The following is a 16,556-nucleotide window of genomic DNA, read 5'->3' as shown; positions in this document are numbered from 1 at the left end:
TAATATAAGTTAATGAGGGTTTTTTTAGTGACAAAGAGGTTTTGTTAGTTCAAAAATCTAATAAAATCCACAAGTTATACGTAATTCTAAGGGCTTTTGTTTTTGCTATATGTGTGTCATTTATTTTATTTATAATTAACTACTGGCATGAACACGCTATCTTAAAGATAGTCAAGGAAAAATAGGTTTTTTATATTAAAATTCTAAATTAAAACGATTTACTATAAACTATAATTATATAATAGGTAAATTTCTATGGTAAAACCTCATTGTATACAACATTTTTGTTGTTCCTCTCCATTTGATGACATTACAATCTTGTTCATCGTAGAAGAGAAAATCAAAAAATTTATCATAAAGGTTATTTTTATACTCCTTGATGTAAATACAATAAAAAGTATACAACTTCAATTCAAGAGCAAAAAACAGCACTTCTTATAAACCTTTCGGTGAGTGCACATTTTTTCCCTGGGATCAAACCTTACCCAAAATATTAAGCAAGCTTATGTAATACTCAGTCAACGTGGACTAAATATTACGTTATTTAAATTTTTAATATTTTCCTAACTATTTTATCAATTTGGCACTCGTAAATATCAATTAAAATGCTAAAAACACTTGCATGATTTCAAGATAAGGGAAAATATAGATCATTTATTTCTATACATCTTATCAAGACATCATTTGTTTGTATTATAACTTCATTTCTCATGAGAGCGTAGGTATATAAAATATTAAAGCTATTAACGAATTTATGTACCAAAAATATACTACTTAATTTTTATGAGGTTGAATGTAATTTACAGAGTAACAGCCGATATTTAATTTGTGGCACAACGTACATCTACCTCAAAATATAAAAAGAAAAAGTAAAAGAACGGCTTTAAAGTAAATAAACTAATCAAATTCACCAATTTCCTTGATTAAAAATTTCATAATTGACGAAATATTTTACAAAAACAAAAAGTTTCAGGAGTTTATAAAAAAATTCCCGCTATAAAATCTGTTTTAAACAGATTTAAAGCCTTTATATAAAATTTTGGCGAATACAAAATCCCAGTTTATTTATGAAGAGTTACGAAGACTAACAGCATATAAATCATTTATTCTGAAGGGAACAAAGTAGAATTGGTCATTTACTTAAATATCTTCATCCTTTTGAAAATATAATGGTGCCATATTTTTTTTGTATATTTCAAGCCCAATAGTAAATAAAGAAAATACTATGGCAAACAAGTCAAAACATGCAGCTACGCAGTGTTTTATAAGCATAAAAATATATATCTTTAAGAACATATAATATACAAAGGAAAGGAGATAACTTTTTTTAAGACATTTTTTTCACTGCCAAAAAGTAATATTATATATGTGGTGCGTGAATATAAATTTAATTTTAAACAAAAATAAAGAGTTGCATTGTGTTTTTTCACTTCAAATATTTGAACACCCCAATATTTTTATTAATATTATAGTCAATTATAAGCTTTATATTACATATTTGTGAAATAAATTAAAAACACCCTAACTTTAAATATATTTTTTAACCTTATTTGATAACATTGACTTATATCTCCATTATGACCTTAAAAGTAAACTCTATCCTTTTTATTATTTTATTGTGACAATTAATTTTAACTACTTTAAATGCAAATAAAAAGAATTAGTTCATATAAATTGAATATAATTTGTTTCAGAATACAAATGTAATCCAAACTCAATTTAGTGATAAATCCATCTTGCTTGCTTTGAAGTTATGTATAATAGACTGTACTGCTTTTTGGCTATATTTTTCTTTTAAGAACTAAAAAAAAATCACTTTGGTTAAGTATGAAGCCTTTCAAACCCTTTTTAGCTGTACAGACTTTTTTAGTTTAGAAAAAATTGTATTTTTAAGTCAAAATTAGCTATTTTTAATACCTTTCTTACCCTTTCAAATGTGTACGAAAGTGTTTGTTTTTTTACTTTACAAGATAATGTTCATCTTTTTTTTTCAACAATTAAGCCTAGTGATGTAAATCGTGTTTATTTTTTAGTTGCTCCGCTTTTATAGAGCCGGTAACCTGAAGAATGAAATTTCTATTCTCTTCTGTTATCATTATTATTTAACTGTCTAGTGAACTTGTTTTCCTACCATACTTTATTTTATTCAAATTCTTATTGAAGATTCGTGTGTGCTCATAAAAGACGGAGAGTAATCTTGATGATTTATTGCAGAGTTATTTGGGTAAGTCCTTGTTGGACTCAAAGTAGAATTGAAGATCGACATTGTAGTAATTCTGGCCAATGTCGTGGTTTTTTCCCCTCTTCCACTCTCCATTTCTTCTAAGGAAACATCATAACGGCTAAGCTGCACTCCTCCAAAACCTTTTTCGAAATGTCAGGTTTATTATATCGATTTTATTTTAATTTTTATAACATGCCCAGAAACACACAATTTTCATCACTTCAATTAGAGTTAAATTTTATTTAGATATGTTTGATGAGTTAGGGAAACTGCAAAACATTGAATAACATGACTGGTACCTTAAAGTATGTATTAAAAGAAGATGCATATTATTTTAAGCTGTTAAACAGAATACTAAAAAGTACAATTTCTAAGCCATTAATTATATTTAGAACAGTAAAAGATGCCTAAAAATGTATACTTATATGAATCTCCGGAAAATGTTAAAAACCTTCTCTGCTTTCATTAATATTTCAATTGTGTAGGCTACTAGAGGGACTTCCAGTCAACTTATGTTACTTATGTGTGATCCCATTTTTCAAATAATGAGTACTAAGTCTCCGATCTGGAGTTTAGCCATAAGGAAAGAAAAAATTATGAGGCATACTCTTCATCCACTAATTTTGCATTTGATCTTTTGATCCTCCCAATCCTGCACACCAAAATGTCTACGCATAGGTTTAATGAATAAATGGAGAATTAAAAGATATTTCTAAGCATCGATCATGGCAAAAAATAATCTATAATCAAACCAAACAAGACAAGAGATTTTGTTTCCTAATGGATACAATGGTGCTAAAGAACAGGAACAACAATTTGCAAAAAAAGTTTTCCATTTCAAGTCCTTCTTCTACATCCACATCACAAAATTTGACGTCTCCCTGATCCAAAGTTTGGATATCAGAGATATATAGAGTTAATAGAGGCAGAAATATATTATATCAAAATATCAATGGGGTCAAAAGATTGAAAATATGTAAGAATAAAAGAAATAATATCTTCATTTCAGATCAGCTGGTTAATACCATAATCCTACTAACATAATTTCCCATTCATCCTTAGAAAATATTGTAATTAGATGCAATATTTAAGAAGCTATTACGGCTACTCGTAAGCATTATTGTTTAAAAAATGCATTTAAATTAAAATAGGGATTCTAAGCAATACGGGGTATTATACAATATTTAGAACTTCTATCTATTGGATTGCCAAATTTACTGTTACAAGAATAGTTTTTCTTTTTCTTATCATACAAAAGTAGATCAAATATAAAAACCCGTTTTTTTTCCTTTTCACATATTTTTTAAGGTCAATTTCTTGTAATTGCTTCACATATATATTCATTCAAACATGAGGGAAATCTACTTTGACATCTAGAACTTCACTCAAGCACAGAAGCATCTTTTATCGTTGATATCTAATTAATTACGATCAAGATATTGTAAGTAGGAACAGTTCTCATGAAATAATGTTTGATTTGTTAATTAATCTATTTCGTCACCATGGTTTGATTAAGAGTTAATCATTAGTTATTTTATAGCTATAGGGTATGGATATATGTCATATAGCGATAATTGTCTGTAAAAAACACAGACGCCAAGGTGTCCACAGTTTTAATAATTGCTTATCTTGCGCTTATATCTCAAGATAGCGACTTCACACCTTTCAGTACCAAAAAAACTATTCCGAGATACGAAAATTTAGAAGGGCTCTTTATATTTTGATCTTCCAAATCCTTTCTCCTTAAAAAGTAAAATGTATTTTTTGTGATCAAGAATTCATTGTTTATAAATAAAGAATAGACTTTCCCTTGGGTTGATTTTATTACAGAAAGAATTGATGTTAAACAAGAAACATTATTTCAGAGCGTATAAAATAATAACAAAAGTGATAAATTGGTAGTTTATATAATATTACTTACATTTATGTTACTTTGCGGTTACTGTCATACCATTGCTCAAACATTGAATATTAGATAAATGATTGGCTAAAAGTCAGGGGCTTAACAAAGAAAACAATTTTGTTTTTCCGTTCAAAATTGGCTTTTTAAAATTTTTATATTCATATTTTATTTGCTTAATGAAGCAGAGTCCCCAAAACATTTTTTCAGCGATTACTTAGCTTGAACATTAGTTCCATCCAACATGAAACTGTGTCAAATTAAATGGAACAACGTAGCTCGATGGAAATTATTATTTTCAACTTGAATGTACGTAAGCTTGCGCCAAGGTCGAAAACGTAGAAAAGGACTTTATTTATATGGACATCAGAGAAGATTCCGAAGTCAGATGGAGTAAATGTAATATTATTATCTTTACTTATACTAAACAAGTGCAACTCTATCTGGCCAATTAAAGGAACATAAAAAAAGTAAGACACGAAATGGTTTTGATTTCATAGTTTTGTAGATATAAATGTAGCAGCATATTTTACATTGCACAATAACTCATAAACTAAAGAACAACCCAATAAGCCGATATAAGTTTTTTGCGCATCTCGTTTAAATTTCTTAAACATTGTTGTCTCCTTGGGTACGAAAAGTGTATTTTATCTCACAAAAATATAACTGTACTTTTTCATTTATTATACATTTGAGTATTGAAAATTTCATATTCTATTTGACTAAACAATTGTTACTATAACCAAATATTTTCACTATTTTCTATAATAAATTATTAAGTACATAATTTTACAGCTGATATTTTTAGATGTAATTTCTATCACTAAATTAAAGTTAAGGTACATCACCATCCATACTTACATTAAAAGTACTATTTTATTTGTATTTTACTGGACAATACACATATTTTGTCCAGTTTTATTGTAAAGTTATTGTAAGACCTCCATTAGTTTGAAAATATATTTTTTGGATATTGTTTTCAACCACCAATATATAATTCAATTGAATTTGTTGTAACACCCTCACTACAACAAAGGATATACTAATACACGTCAGAAAGTTATAGCATGTCATCAATTGTTCGATTAAAATTATTTTTCAGCTGGTGATGATGTCATTCTTTTTTCACTAAACCATCCCATTTTCCTGTGTGAAACCAGTTACCTTTATTGTTTTCATTATAGACTATATACATTCGAAATTAAATATTTTTTGATATTATTAAGGATCAATGGAAATTATTAGAAGGACGCATGCGATCTTATGCTTATCATTAAAATCTAATGCATAAAGATTACTTAAGATTAAAGTAAGGCTAAATGTCTTGAATATGATTTTACTTTCTGTAATTAAGTTCAAAACTTAATTGCAATGAAAAAAAAAAAATGATAAAGACGAATTTTTTGAAGTTTACTCAATTATCGGACAACAAAACATACACATTTACAAAATTCGATTTTTTTTTTTTAGAAAATTACACATCTTAAGTTTATCTTATGACTTTGTTTTGATATCCTGATTAATTTATTGTTAGACTTTAAAATATCATATTTATAAGTTTAAAATCACCTCTATGAATGAAACTATAATATTCATACGGTCATGCTCATTTGTGACTCAGATCAATGGAAGAATGAAAAAAACAAAACATTGGATAGCTTAGAAATGTCTTGATTTTTTTTTTTTTTTGCAGTATGTTAAACATTTTTGTTTACTATACTTTTTGTTTTGTTTTCCTTCAAATCAACAAACTGTGGAATATTAAGAAAAATAAAATAAAAAGTACTTGAGTTATTTCTCATTTTCTACTAAGGAAACTTTTGCCCTAAACAATTGATCTACAATTATTGTTTGAAACATACGAAGCTTCCACATGAATGGGAAACCATGAGAATATGGTTGACTAAAAATCAAATCAAATCTTGGTCATAAATAAATCAAATCAAATCTTGGTCATAAATAAATCAAATGGTGTTGGCAAAAAGTCAGGAACAGTGGAAATATAAACTGTCACATATAATCAATTCTAATATAAAAAAACTTTATTACAAAACACATTTTTAACCTAGTATAAACTCAGCAAAAAAATAGTACATGAAAATATTTTTCTTTTGTTATATGAACAAGAAAAAAAAGAAAAAGAAACACACATTTTATCTGCAGAGACTCATTTATGAGTGTGCACTCTATATCTTAGATCTGCATTACTTCTAGATCTAAAATAACAATATAGAAAAGACTGTGTTTGACCTTTTGAACGTTATATTAAAAGAGAAAAACTTTGAAAATTAATGTTGAATACCTAGCTGATTGTAAAAAGGTTTTTTATTTATTTATAGAAGACAGAAAAACAAAGATATTGTATAAAATTTGATTTCTTGTTTCAGGAGAAAACGGAAAAGTCTTATCAATAAAATGTAGATTTAAGAAGTATTTTTATAAACCTTGGGCTGTTCACCCCAGCTGAGTTAAGCATAAAAAAGTTTATTCTTAAATAGTTTGAGAAACACTGATTTGATGCATATTCATATCAACAACTCCTTGATACTTAAATATATATACAAAAAAATGCAATGCATACTTAACAATAGGGATCAAATTTCTTAGAGTTCTTTCGACAGCAGCTCATAACTTATTATGAGATAATATACATACACATGTTGTTGTTGATAGATTAGATTCAATACTTGATACACTTTTCTGCATAATTGAATTATAATGTAAGACCATATGTATATTGAATAAGCTTGTCACACTACTAAAGACACATTTTGTGTTTGCTAATGTAACACATTGATAACTTTATTTTATCACGCAACCTTGAATATAAAAAAAAACTGGTAAAAAGGCACAAAATCACTTGGTAGTAGGTAGGCAATTATTCTTAACTATGAAACTTTTGTTCTATAATTCTTTAGAATTGTTCACAGCTTTTAGGGAGCTACTTCCAATTCAACGAACCAACGTTCAAAACACTGATAAGTAGAAACTAAAAAAAATCCTCGTCAGCTATTAAAAAAATACAGATGGAGTGAAACATCAAAACTAGCAGCATTTATTTACAATCTTATCTCTGTTATTTTTAATTACGAGTTTTCATGACGTAATCAAACGACATCATAAAACATTTACAATTTTTTTTAATCCTATGTTTCCATGTTTAAAAATATCGGAGCAACAACAAAAAAGATTTCCTCCGCACTAGTGTCAGTGCCGAGAAGGCTGCAAAAACCGTTTTCATCTCTTAAAACTACTGCAGAAATAATATGGTTAACTTCTGGTCTGTCTACACGTAGCACTGTTATCAACCCCCTGGACTTTGTTGTTTGAGATGTATGGGAGAAAAATTTAGTGCAATCTTCTGATACAAATTTGGATTTGCTCCAAGCTCCATTCATGAAACCATGGTACGCCAATGATATGGTCTTCATTGTCAAGAGCTGCAAATCCGTTCGGTGGTGTATCTAAGCTGTTATTGCTTGTGAAGGAGGGAATATTGAATACAGAATAGCACTAAATTTAGTATTTAAACATTAAAAATTTGGTTTTTCGTAGTTTAGTTGGACCACACCGATTTTTGTGTCCACACTTTGTATTTTTGTGTTAGGGAAGTACCGCAGTGATATGTTATACAAGATATGTACCGGATGGTCCATTGAAATTGGATCACTTACTAATTCTATAACTAATGAAGGTTTATTGCTTGAAATATATTCATAGTTTCATAAATTAAAGCATAAGCGATTAGTTACAAAACAATGCAATTTTGAGCTCTCTAGCTTACGTAGAAGTTGAGAAAATTACCAATGAACGCGATCAATGAATTTTCATTTCTACAGTCCAAACAGTTGAGTGTTTCCAGGACCACAATTTTCGCCGTCATTAGGTTTGAAACGTTGAATAAGAAGAAGGGATTTGTCAAAAAGAACAAACTGGATCCGGAGTTAAAGAAAAACACCCAGGCCAATTTCGCCATGTCCCAAAGGATCGGGATTTCACACCAGGCTGTCCAGACAGCTATAACAAAAGTGAGTCAAAGGAGACTTGGTAGGGTGGAGAGGCCACTTTTGACGCCAGCAATGAAAAAATCCTATATTCTCCGTTGCAAGACTCTTTTGATTTCTGTTGAACTCCTTTTTGATCATTTTCACCCTCTATACCCCTGATACCAACCCTTTTGACTACACATTTTGTGTAAGCATGTAGTGTCCGTCATGCCAACACCCAGGCCCTCAAAGCCACTGTCACCAAGCACTTGGACTTAATGACAGATGACTACATCAGCAGCTGGTGTCAGGCCTTCATTAAAGATTAAGAGAGCTCAAACACATATCTACTTAAAGTTTTAATTTTGTTAAAATTCATTTTTTCATTAATAAATTATTCCTAGTAGAATAATAAAATTCAATGTGATCATAATTTAATGGACTACTAGTTACGTTGAAAAATTGAGATTCAAATATATTATGTATTATCTTCAGAGTAATCTTTGTTAAGTTACACTTATCAACAAAAAAAAATCATTCTTATGGATTGTATGTCTCTTTATGTTTATGATTGCTGATTTATTTTTATTTGTTAGTAAGAAAAAAATAAAATAACAAAATATAAGGTTGAAAAAATAATCCTATTAGACCTATACATAAATTAAACTTAATCTCTTATACATAAAATCTTATGAAAAAATCAGGTCTTACTTTGGATATTCATTGAAACACAAAAATAATCCTGATTGATAATTTTGAGTTTCTCCCTCCAAAAATTATAAAGGGAAACAAATCCTGAATGAAATTACATTAACAAAAATATTTACATATAGTGTCTTTGAAAAAAAAATTAATCATTTTCTTATTTATAAAATGTATACTCATGGCATCGCAGCTAAAACATTTTGCGTGCTCATCGATTTTTGGGTATCTCTACTGGCCTTTTCCTAGGCATCTTGGAAGAGTTTGTACCACTAGTAAACATTTTTTTAACACAGAACAGTCTCACCTTATGCTACTATCATTATTCGATTATTTCGATATGGAAACTTTAAGTGTTCTGAAACGAAGGACGAAAAAGGCTGCAATTAGGGATATTTACGTTTATATGTGCCAAATTTGAATAAAAATCGGAGATGGTGCTATATTGAGTGATTGATTTGGCTTGGGATGAACCTTTATAAAAAAATAATTAATTTTCTCACATACGCTAACATTACTGAGATCATCAACAGTTTAATTTACTATATATTCGTACTTTCGTCGAAGTTACTAAACATGAAAGCGAAGTACTCGCTATAGGATTTAAAGGAAAGTAAAATATAGTTAATTTTCATTAAAAATGTCATATTTCTATACATTTTCAAACAGCTAGTTTGCCTCTATGATTTTTTTTATTTGAGCTTGAGAACTATATATACATACACGCTTTTTTCTTGTCATATGAGAATATTAACTTTTTATACCCATAAAAAAATATATAGAAACAAATACTCTGAAATAGAACAAAAATACAGAAAGCATCTTTTATTATTTAAGCATTTATTCCTTTGGTTTTAAATTCGATATGAAGTGTTTTCCAATTCCAACCGAAACTTTCTCAAAAACATAAAATAACTTAGAATGTAAAAAAAAAGCTAAAAAAATCTCTTGCATTTTGTTTACCCAACAATAAGTGTAGAAATTTTCCATCCATATTCTTACTAAAACGTTATTTATATATAAAATACGTTTGTATTTTCAAAATAGGTAGAAATATTTAATAAGAGCACATTATTTTGCAGGAAGTGCTTGGTCCTTCTTAAAATACTTAAAAATACTAAAATTTCAGTCAAAGGACTAATCCTTATCGTTCTTTTATAAAAACTATAATAGCTTAAATGACGTAGTTACTAACTATGTTCTTTCAGCTGCTCAGCCTAACCTCTTTCAAGGAGAGACCAAAATATAATAGTTAGATATGTGTGGCCAGACAGGGATCGAGTAATATAAGATATAGGTATGATTCATTTTTTTCCCTTTGTTTTATATTATTCAATCCTAGCCAGGAGTAAAGGAAATAAAAAAATAGCTAGGACTGAAAGACTGATTACTCAGTCATTAGGGACTTTGAGTAGTAAAAAATATCAGACAAAAAGAAAGAAAATTAGAAAATCAGTCCTAGGAGAAATCCAACCCTACTTCCAGGTTATCAAGCTGTAGTTCTTGTATAATGTATGCTCACGAATATTTTGACAGTTTTCACATCCCTAATCAATGTTTATCAGTGAATGCCGTTGAATGAAAGAATGTTTCTACAAAATTAATGAAAACTACAAATAATTATATTATTCACTATGAGAAAATGTTAAGTTGTAAAGTATTTTCTTGATAACAATCCATTTTTTGGGGCAATCATAGTATTCCTCAAACAATACATAGAAAGGAGGTAGATCAATTTTTAGAAATACTCCACATTGAAAGATCACAAGATCTGTTGAAGTGATGGAATGGTGAATGGAAAAAGACCCGTTCCAAACTATTTTGATAAAGCTATTATATATTTATACATAACAACAACTTTGGGGCCAAGCTAGAGGGTATTTTCTACTTCAGGGGGATATATCGAAAATAAGAAATTGTATAGGTATTGAGTGATGTTGTATTTATAATTTCTACAAATATTTAAAATAATTTATTATTATTATTTAAATATCTATTACATATTGCATTATGCAATATATAATTGATGTTGTGAAATTGACTTGAAAAATTGATCTTATCAATTCAATGACTTTTTTTACTTTGTTTGATGTCTTTAATCGAACCCAATAGTAATTACTCGATATTTCCCATAATGACCAGGGATTTAAAAAATGTTTAAGTCTTTGTGAGTGTAAATCAAAAAGAAAATTATATTTTGGCAACTTTGGTAGACGACATACCTGCTGACAGAGATCAGTAATGAATCTTTATATAAGATCTTTGCTCGCTAGTACGTTTGAATTTTCAAATTAGGCAGAAGTAATTCATAAAAGGACGAATAGTTTAAAGACTTTTGACGTTTTTCACATATTTAATGCGAGCATATATATCATGAATGATTTATCAAAAAAATCAATTGCAGTTATATTTCTAAGCCTTTTTCCCAAAAGAGAAAGAAAAAAATATTCTAAATTATATGATGGCTAACTAATAAATTACCCAAACTGGGAATTTAATTTATTTAACAGAGTAACCATATTATCTTTGATTACAATGAGTTATCCCCTAACATTTAAGCCCAAGATGATCCTGAGTAGATCTATAAGTTACCATTTTTTTTTCTTTTTTTGCGTATATTTACTGAAAAAGACATGTTACTAAAAGGGAATTATGACTGCATGGTGCAAAATATAAAATAAAATTACAACTGATAAAGAAATTTCCTCTTGCAGTGCATATGCAATATAATCTAACGTCCTGAGCACTTCGTTTTTGAAAAACTTACCACAGCCTTATATAAATAAGAGACATGAGTCAAATATAGAAAAAATAAAATAAAGATATTAGCTGTTAAACAAAGTAGCTAAACGTCTCATTAGTATATTTTCCCATACGAGATGTCGGGTTTTTTTTTTGCTACCGATGATATTATTTTAACATTTTCGATTCACTTTATTTCATGACGTATACAACTCTTTCTAACCTGTGCAGAACTGACCTTATTAATTTAGAAAAAGGACATACTCATGGGGTTTGCAAAGTTAGTCATATAGTAATATTTAAGTATACTCAACACCCCTCGTGGAAAAAACCTAATCGCGAAGCCAACTATATTTAAACAAATAATGAACACATAGTCATTTTTTCATCATCCCCCCCCCCCCCCCCCCTCATTTGGGAACATTTGATAGAAATGTAAACAAAAAGGAATTTATTATAATTAACGATGGTTATTAAAGTATTAAGTCATGACAGCATGATACGTATAAAAAGTAAATTAATTAGCAAAGTTTGTACGTTTATTGTTTTATACTACTTGAATAATTTATTGAAGAAGCAGAGTTATTGAGCATGTTTTTATTAACTAACTAGCCGTAATATAGTGAGTTCACTTTAAAAAAAAATTTGATAAATGTCTCATGATATATGTTTTTAAATCAAAATGAAGCAATATTATTAACCAAAATGTCAATAGATTTTGTAAATAATGTGCCCATTTGATAATTACCATTTTGCTTTCTCACATCAAAATAGTGAAATATTGTTGCTGGCTATGATTAAAGTAAATAAGTTCTAGCTAATTTTTGCTAAAATTAGCAAAAATCTTTGAATTTCTATACTTCATACTCTTTAATTTCCAAAGTAGTTATTCTAGAGAAAGAAATATACTTTATGTATTTGGACTTCACACAAGATTGCTAGGTTAGTGGGAGGGGTTTTAATGCTTCAAAATTTAATTTAGTCAGTTAATCCATTAATTTAATCCGTTTAAGGAATAAAGATACCTAATGTGCAACATTATTGTTTGGTAATATAACGCAATAGATTGATCAATGTAACTTATAATGTACTTATTGTTTCGTGTTTGCGATTGGAAATCCCCATATTTGAATACAAATATAATTTACTTTCAAATATTATCAATATTTTATCATAATTATAAAGGGAACAGAAACAAGTTCGGACGAGGCTCCTTTACCCTCACTTCCTGTACTACTCACAACAACTTCTTCATCTCCATTTGGATCAAGTTTTGGCCGGATTCAGAGACGTAGAGCAAGTTTGCAGCCCTACCTTCTACATTCAAACTCTTATATACCTGCACCTCGAAAGCATTTAGGACAAGTATATTATAATTCATATTTTTTTTAAAGGCTTAGGGTTTCCCTTTTTTAACACTCCGTAAATAAACACCTTTTTATAACGCAGTTAGTGAATAAAACACATTCTATTTCATAATAATACTGTTAAAAGGTATTGATAATTTTTTTAACTATTTAATACATTTTCTACAAATAAATATCATTAAAAAATATATATATACGAAGTGAAGTAAAAAGTTCTGAGTGTTTTTTTGCTTTATTTTGACACTGAAATTTACAATGTGGCGATTATCCAATTTAAACGGTTTCAAACGGTTTTCTGGCTAATATTCTGTTCCTGGGCAATGGAATAAGTGCTCACATGCCGGTCCAACTCGACCATTTACATTAATTTATCGACTTTTGCGAAGTCAATTTTACCAGAATAAAATTGGTAGAACCACATCATTGTTATTGTATTCGATCCTGTATTGGGTGTATTAATTAATTATTTCCCCCACCTGCTCTGCCTTTTCGCTTTGGTTTTAGTGGTACTGAAAAAATTTTCGAATTTTCTTTTTTGAACGCTGTAACACACAACTGGATTCACTAAACACAAAACTTTAAATGAATTTTTCTAAGAGTACGCTTAACTTTTAATCATACTTAAACCTTTTTTTCTTTTTGATGAAATGTGTTACTTGTGAAATAAAGTTCACCATAATGAAAAAGTCTGAGAACTTTTTAATTAGCCTTAAAGTTACTGTAATAATACATCGAAAAAAAATAAACCATTCTTTTGAAATAATAACATGAGTTTGTAATTTTAACATGATTTAATTACTTATTTTCATCAAGTAAAAATACTTAGCTTTCGTATGACTATTTCTTCGAAACATTCATTACTTTATGCAAATTTTTGGAATAAATATTGTTTTGATGAGGTTTTGTGTATTATAAACAATAATAGCTACAATTTTACATGCTTCCCATTGTATAAAAAAATCAAAGAATTCAAAAGAAAAACAATTCAAAGACTTTTAAGTAATACATTTAATAAAGTTTTTAAAATGCGACTAAAAATTGCCAAGTATGCAAATAAATATCAAATAAGGTATTATCAAGATAAATAAAGATTTTCTTGCAGAATCAGATTGAATGTTTACATGAAAATACTAAAAAGAATGGGTGATAAAATGTAGATTCAAAGGAATAAGAAATATAAACTTTGGGCTGTATAATATCCCAGTTGACTAATGGAGGGTCAATTGTGGGAAAAGTTATATTTGGTATTGATGCATTTTTATCGATTACACTGTATTTTGTAATGTTTGAAAGCATTCATTTGTAAAGATGAAAGTTGTTTTGCTTTTTTTGCTACTTTGTTTCACTACGGAAACTAAGTTTATTTCTCTCTTGCTAACGTCAAGCAGATAAGAAGCCATTTATTACATTTAAAAAATTCATTTTTTGTATATGTACAGATATAAATGTTTCTTTCGAACCTTCATTCCTTTACAAGTGTTAGTGTTCTAATATAACACATAAATATTTTATAAAACAATATTTATCTTAGAAATCTAAACCCCTGGATGGGTGTGTATTCATTTTTTTCCCGAGGACGGGATAAGGTACTCAAGGCACTAATAAACGTACTTTGGGAAACCCTAACCTATTTAAAATGCAGCTCCCCAAAAGAAGTGGAAGAAGTTTTAGCCTCCCCATCTTCTTCTCCTCAGGACTCGTCTACTACTACTTCCCAACATCGCTTCCGACGAGCAAGTCTTCAAAGTGCAAACTTTTCAAGGCAAAACACATTTACAAATTCTGGGGCTGGACTCTCTCTTGTGGCCTCTTACATTGAATTTGAATCCTCCTCTCATTCCATTATCTCTAATGAAATCACGAGTAATAGTCTTAGCAAAAGTAGTAATCGATCTACGGATGAGTTTGTTTGGGTATGGAACGACTCAAAGGCACGAAATACAATGAGACGGAAGTCTACCCCATACATCACGACCCCCATTCCTGCAATTGCTAATATTATTAGTTTAAAAATCAAACGTTACAGGTAAATATGTGAGGAGTACTTGTAACCTACTCAACAATGCCAATTAAACTCTTTACCGTAATTAATTTAAAAGAAAAAAAAATTAAAAAAAGGAAAAACTTTTTTATTTATCAAATATTCTATTTTTAATCATGTTGCAAAAAAACGCTGACAAATTTGAGTATTGCATGTTTTTTTTTTCTCTTCTTTTGCATTGGTTCTATTTATTTTATAACTTTGTCCGTTATTATTTATTATAAGGGGGAAAAAAACATTTTTTGAAGTTTCATATACTTTGTCTTTTTTTTAGTGAATTGTCAAAAGCCCATATCTTTGTTTTGTATATTAATTAATTGTTATAAATACTAAAAGTTTACCATTTATTTAGATAAAAGAAATAGTTTATTTTTCGGATAGAAAAATAAGTCTGCATTGAAAAAAATATGTCGAAAATGTATAGTTTTTTTTTTTTTAAAAAAGTGCCTACATAATTGTATAGTTACTAAGCTTGGTGCGTTATCTTTTTTTTCAATGATTCATAATACACAGAGTGGTACTGAACTAGAGTCCTTTCAAAAAAACTAAATTATGCACAGATTATCATTTGTTTTAGAATTTATATTAATACTTTTTTACGCGTTAAATATTGTTTTTGTTACAATCGACCAATATCTACTCAAACTGTTTTGCATTGTTCTAAACAACTTGGGGAGACGTTTCCCCCTGATGGTGCATACACAACTGTAATATTTTGCTTACACTGTAAGGCTGTAGAGTCCCTACATAACTTGACTCAGATTACTCATAATATCCTTAATGTAATGTCGTTAAAATTGATTGGACTCTAATTCTGGGCACAATGTATATTCAAAAAGATTTATTTATATTTAAATTATTTTCATTATCTTTTTAAAATTAGCTTCGATGGAGATCGACCCATTTCTTCACCAAACCGAATCACAGAGGGTTCACTTACACTTCAACCCCAACAAAGGAGAGAGTCTTTTCTTTACAAATCGGACTATGATATCGAATCATCATCGAAATCTGTGTCCCGAAATTCATCTGTTACATCTGATACCATACCTCAACCATCAATAAGGTAAGACATTGTTTATTTGTATTTAAGTTGCAACTTGTTACTCAATAATAAATAAGTGTATTAGATTGTTCTATTTTTGAATTAATATTTTTCCACTTCAAGAAAACCTGTTCTGCCCCTAAAAAAATGACTTTGGCAAACTTAGAAATTTTCAAGCTTTTTTGGTGTAGTACGGGGCATATTCATTTGAAAAAAAAATGGGATTAATCGATCGAATTTATCATTTTTATACCTATTTACAATTCCAAATATGATGCTATGAGTCAAAAATTATATTTTTAGCATTCTATTAATCAATCAAAAATACAGTGAACTTTTATTCTAACAGAATAACAGCCTCGGTTGCGTATAACCCGGAGCAAATATATGATGTTTTGTCATAATTTCTAAAAAATCTACAACTTAAGTATTGTATAAATGTTATCTCTAGCTGTGATAGGCGTTAACCAATATTGTGCAGATATTTATAACTTTACATTTTAATATTTGTTGAAGTTAAAGTAATTGATAGGATAATAAAAGTAATAA

At 28.8% G+C, this 16,556-nt stretch overlaps 1 protein-coding gene across 7 annotated transcripts in view; it reads left to right on the top strand.

The window, feature by feature from the left end:
- Positions 1–16,556, top strand: part of LOC121114280 (3',5'-cyclic-AMP phosphodiesterase 4C) — a 531,705-nt gene that overhangs the window by 348,015 nt on the left and 167,134 nt on the right. For 3 of the 7 annotated variants that reach the window (XR_011779171.1, XM_071886949.1, XM_071886954.1), the window contains one exon: positions 15,846–16,028. Coding sequence is in view for 6 of the 7 variants with exons in the window: in XM_071886949.1 (XP_071743050.1) it covers positions 15,846–16,028 (183 nt within the window). In the remaining variant the exon portion in view is untranslated. Of the gene's footprint in view, positions 1–2,214; positions 2,382–12,739; positions 12,920–14,563; positions 14,948–15,845; positions 16,029–16,556 lie in introns of all 7 variants that reach the window. The other 4 variants (XM_071886951.1, XM_071886950.1, XM_071886952.1 and 1 more) reach the window with 3 other exon arrangements.

This window comes from Lepeophtheirus salmonis, chromosome 3 (assembly GCF_016086655.4).
Source record: "Lepeophtheirus salmonis chromosome 3, UVic_Lsal_1.4, whole genome shotgun sequence".
Lineage (NCBI taxonomy): Eukaryota > Metazoa > Arthropoda > Copepoda > Siphonostomatoida > Caligidae > Lepeophtheirus > Lepeophtheirus salmonis.
Note: the sequence above shows the minus strand (reverse complement) of the source record. Positions and strands in the feature narration are given on the sequence as shown.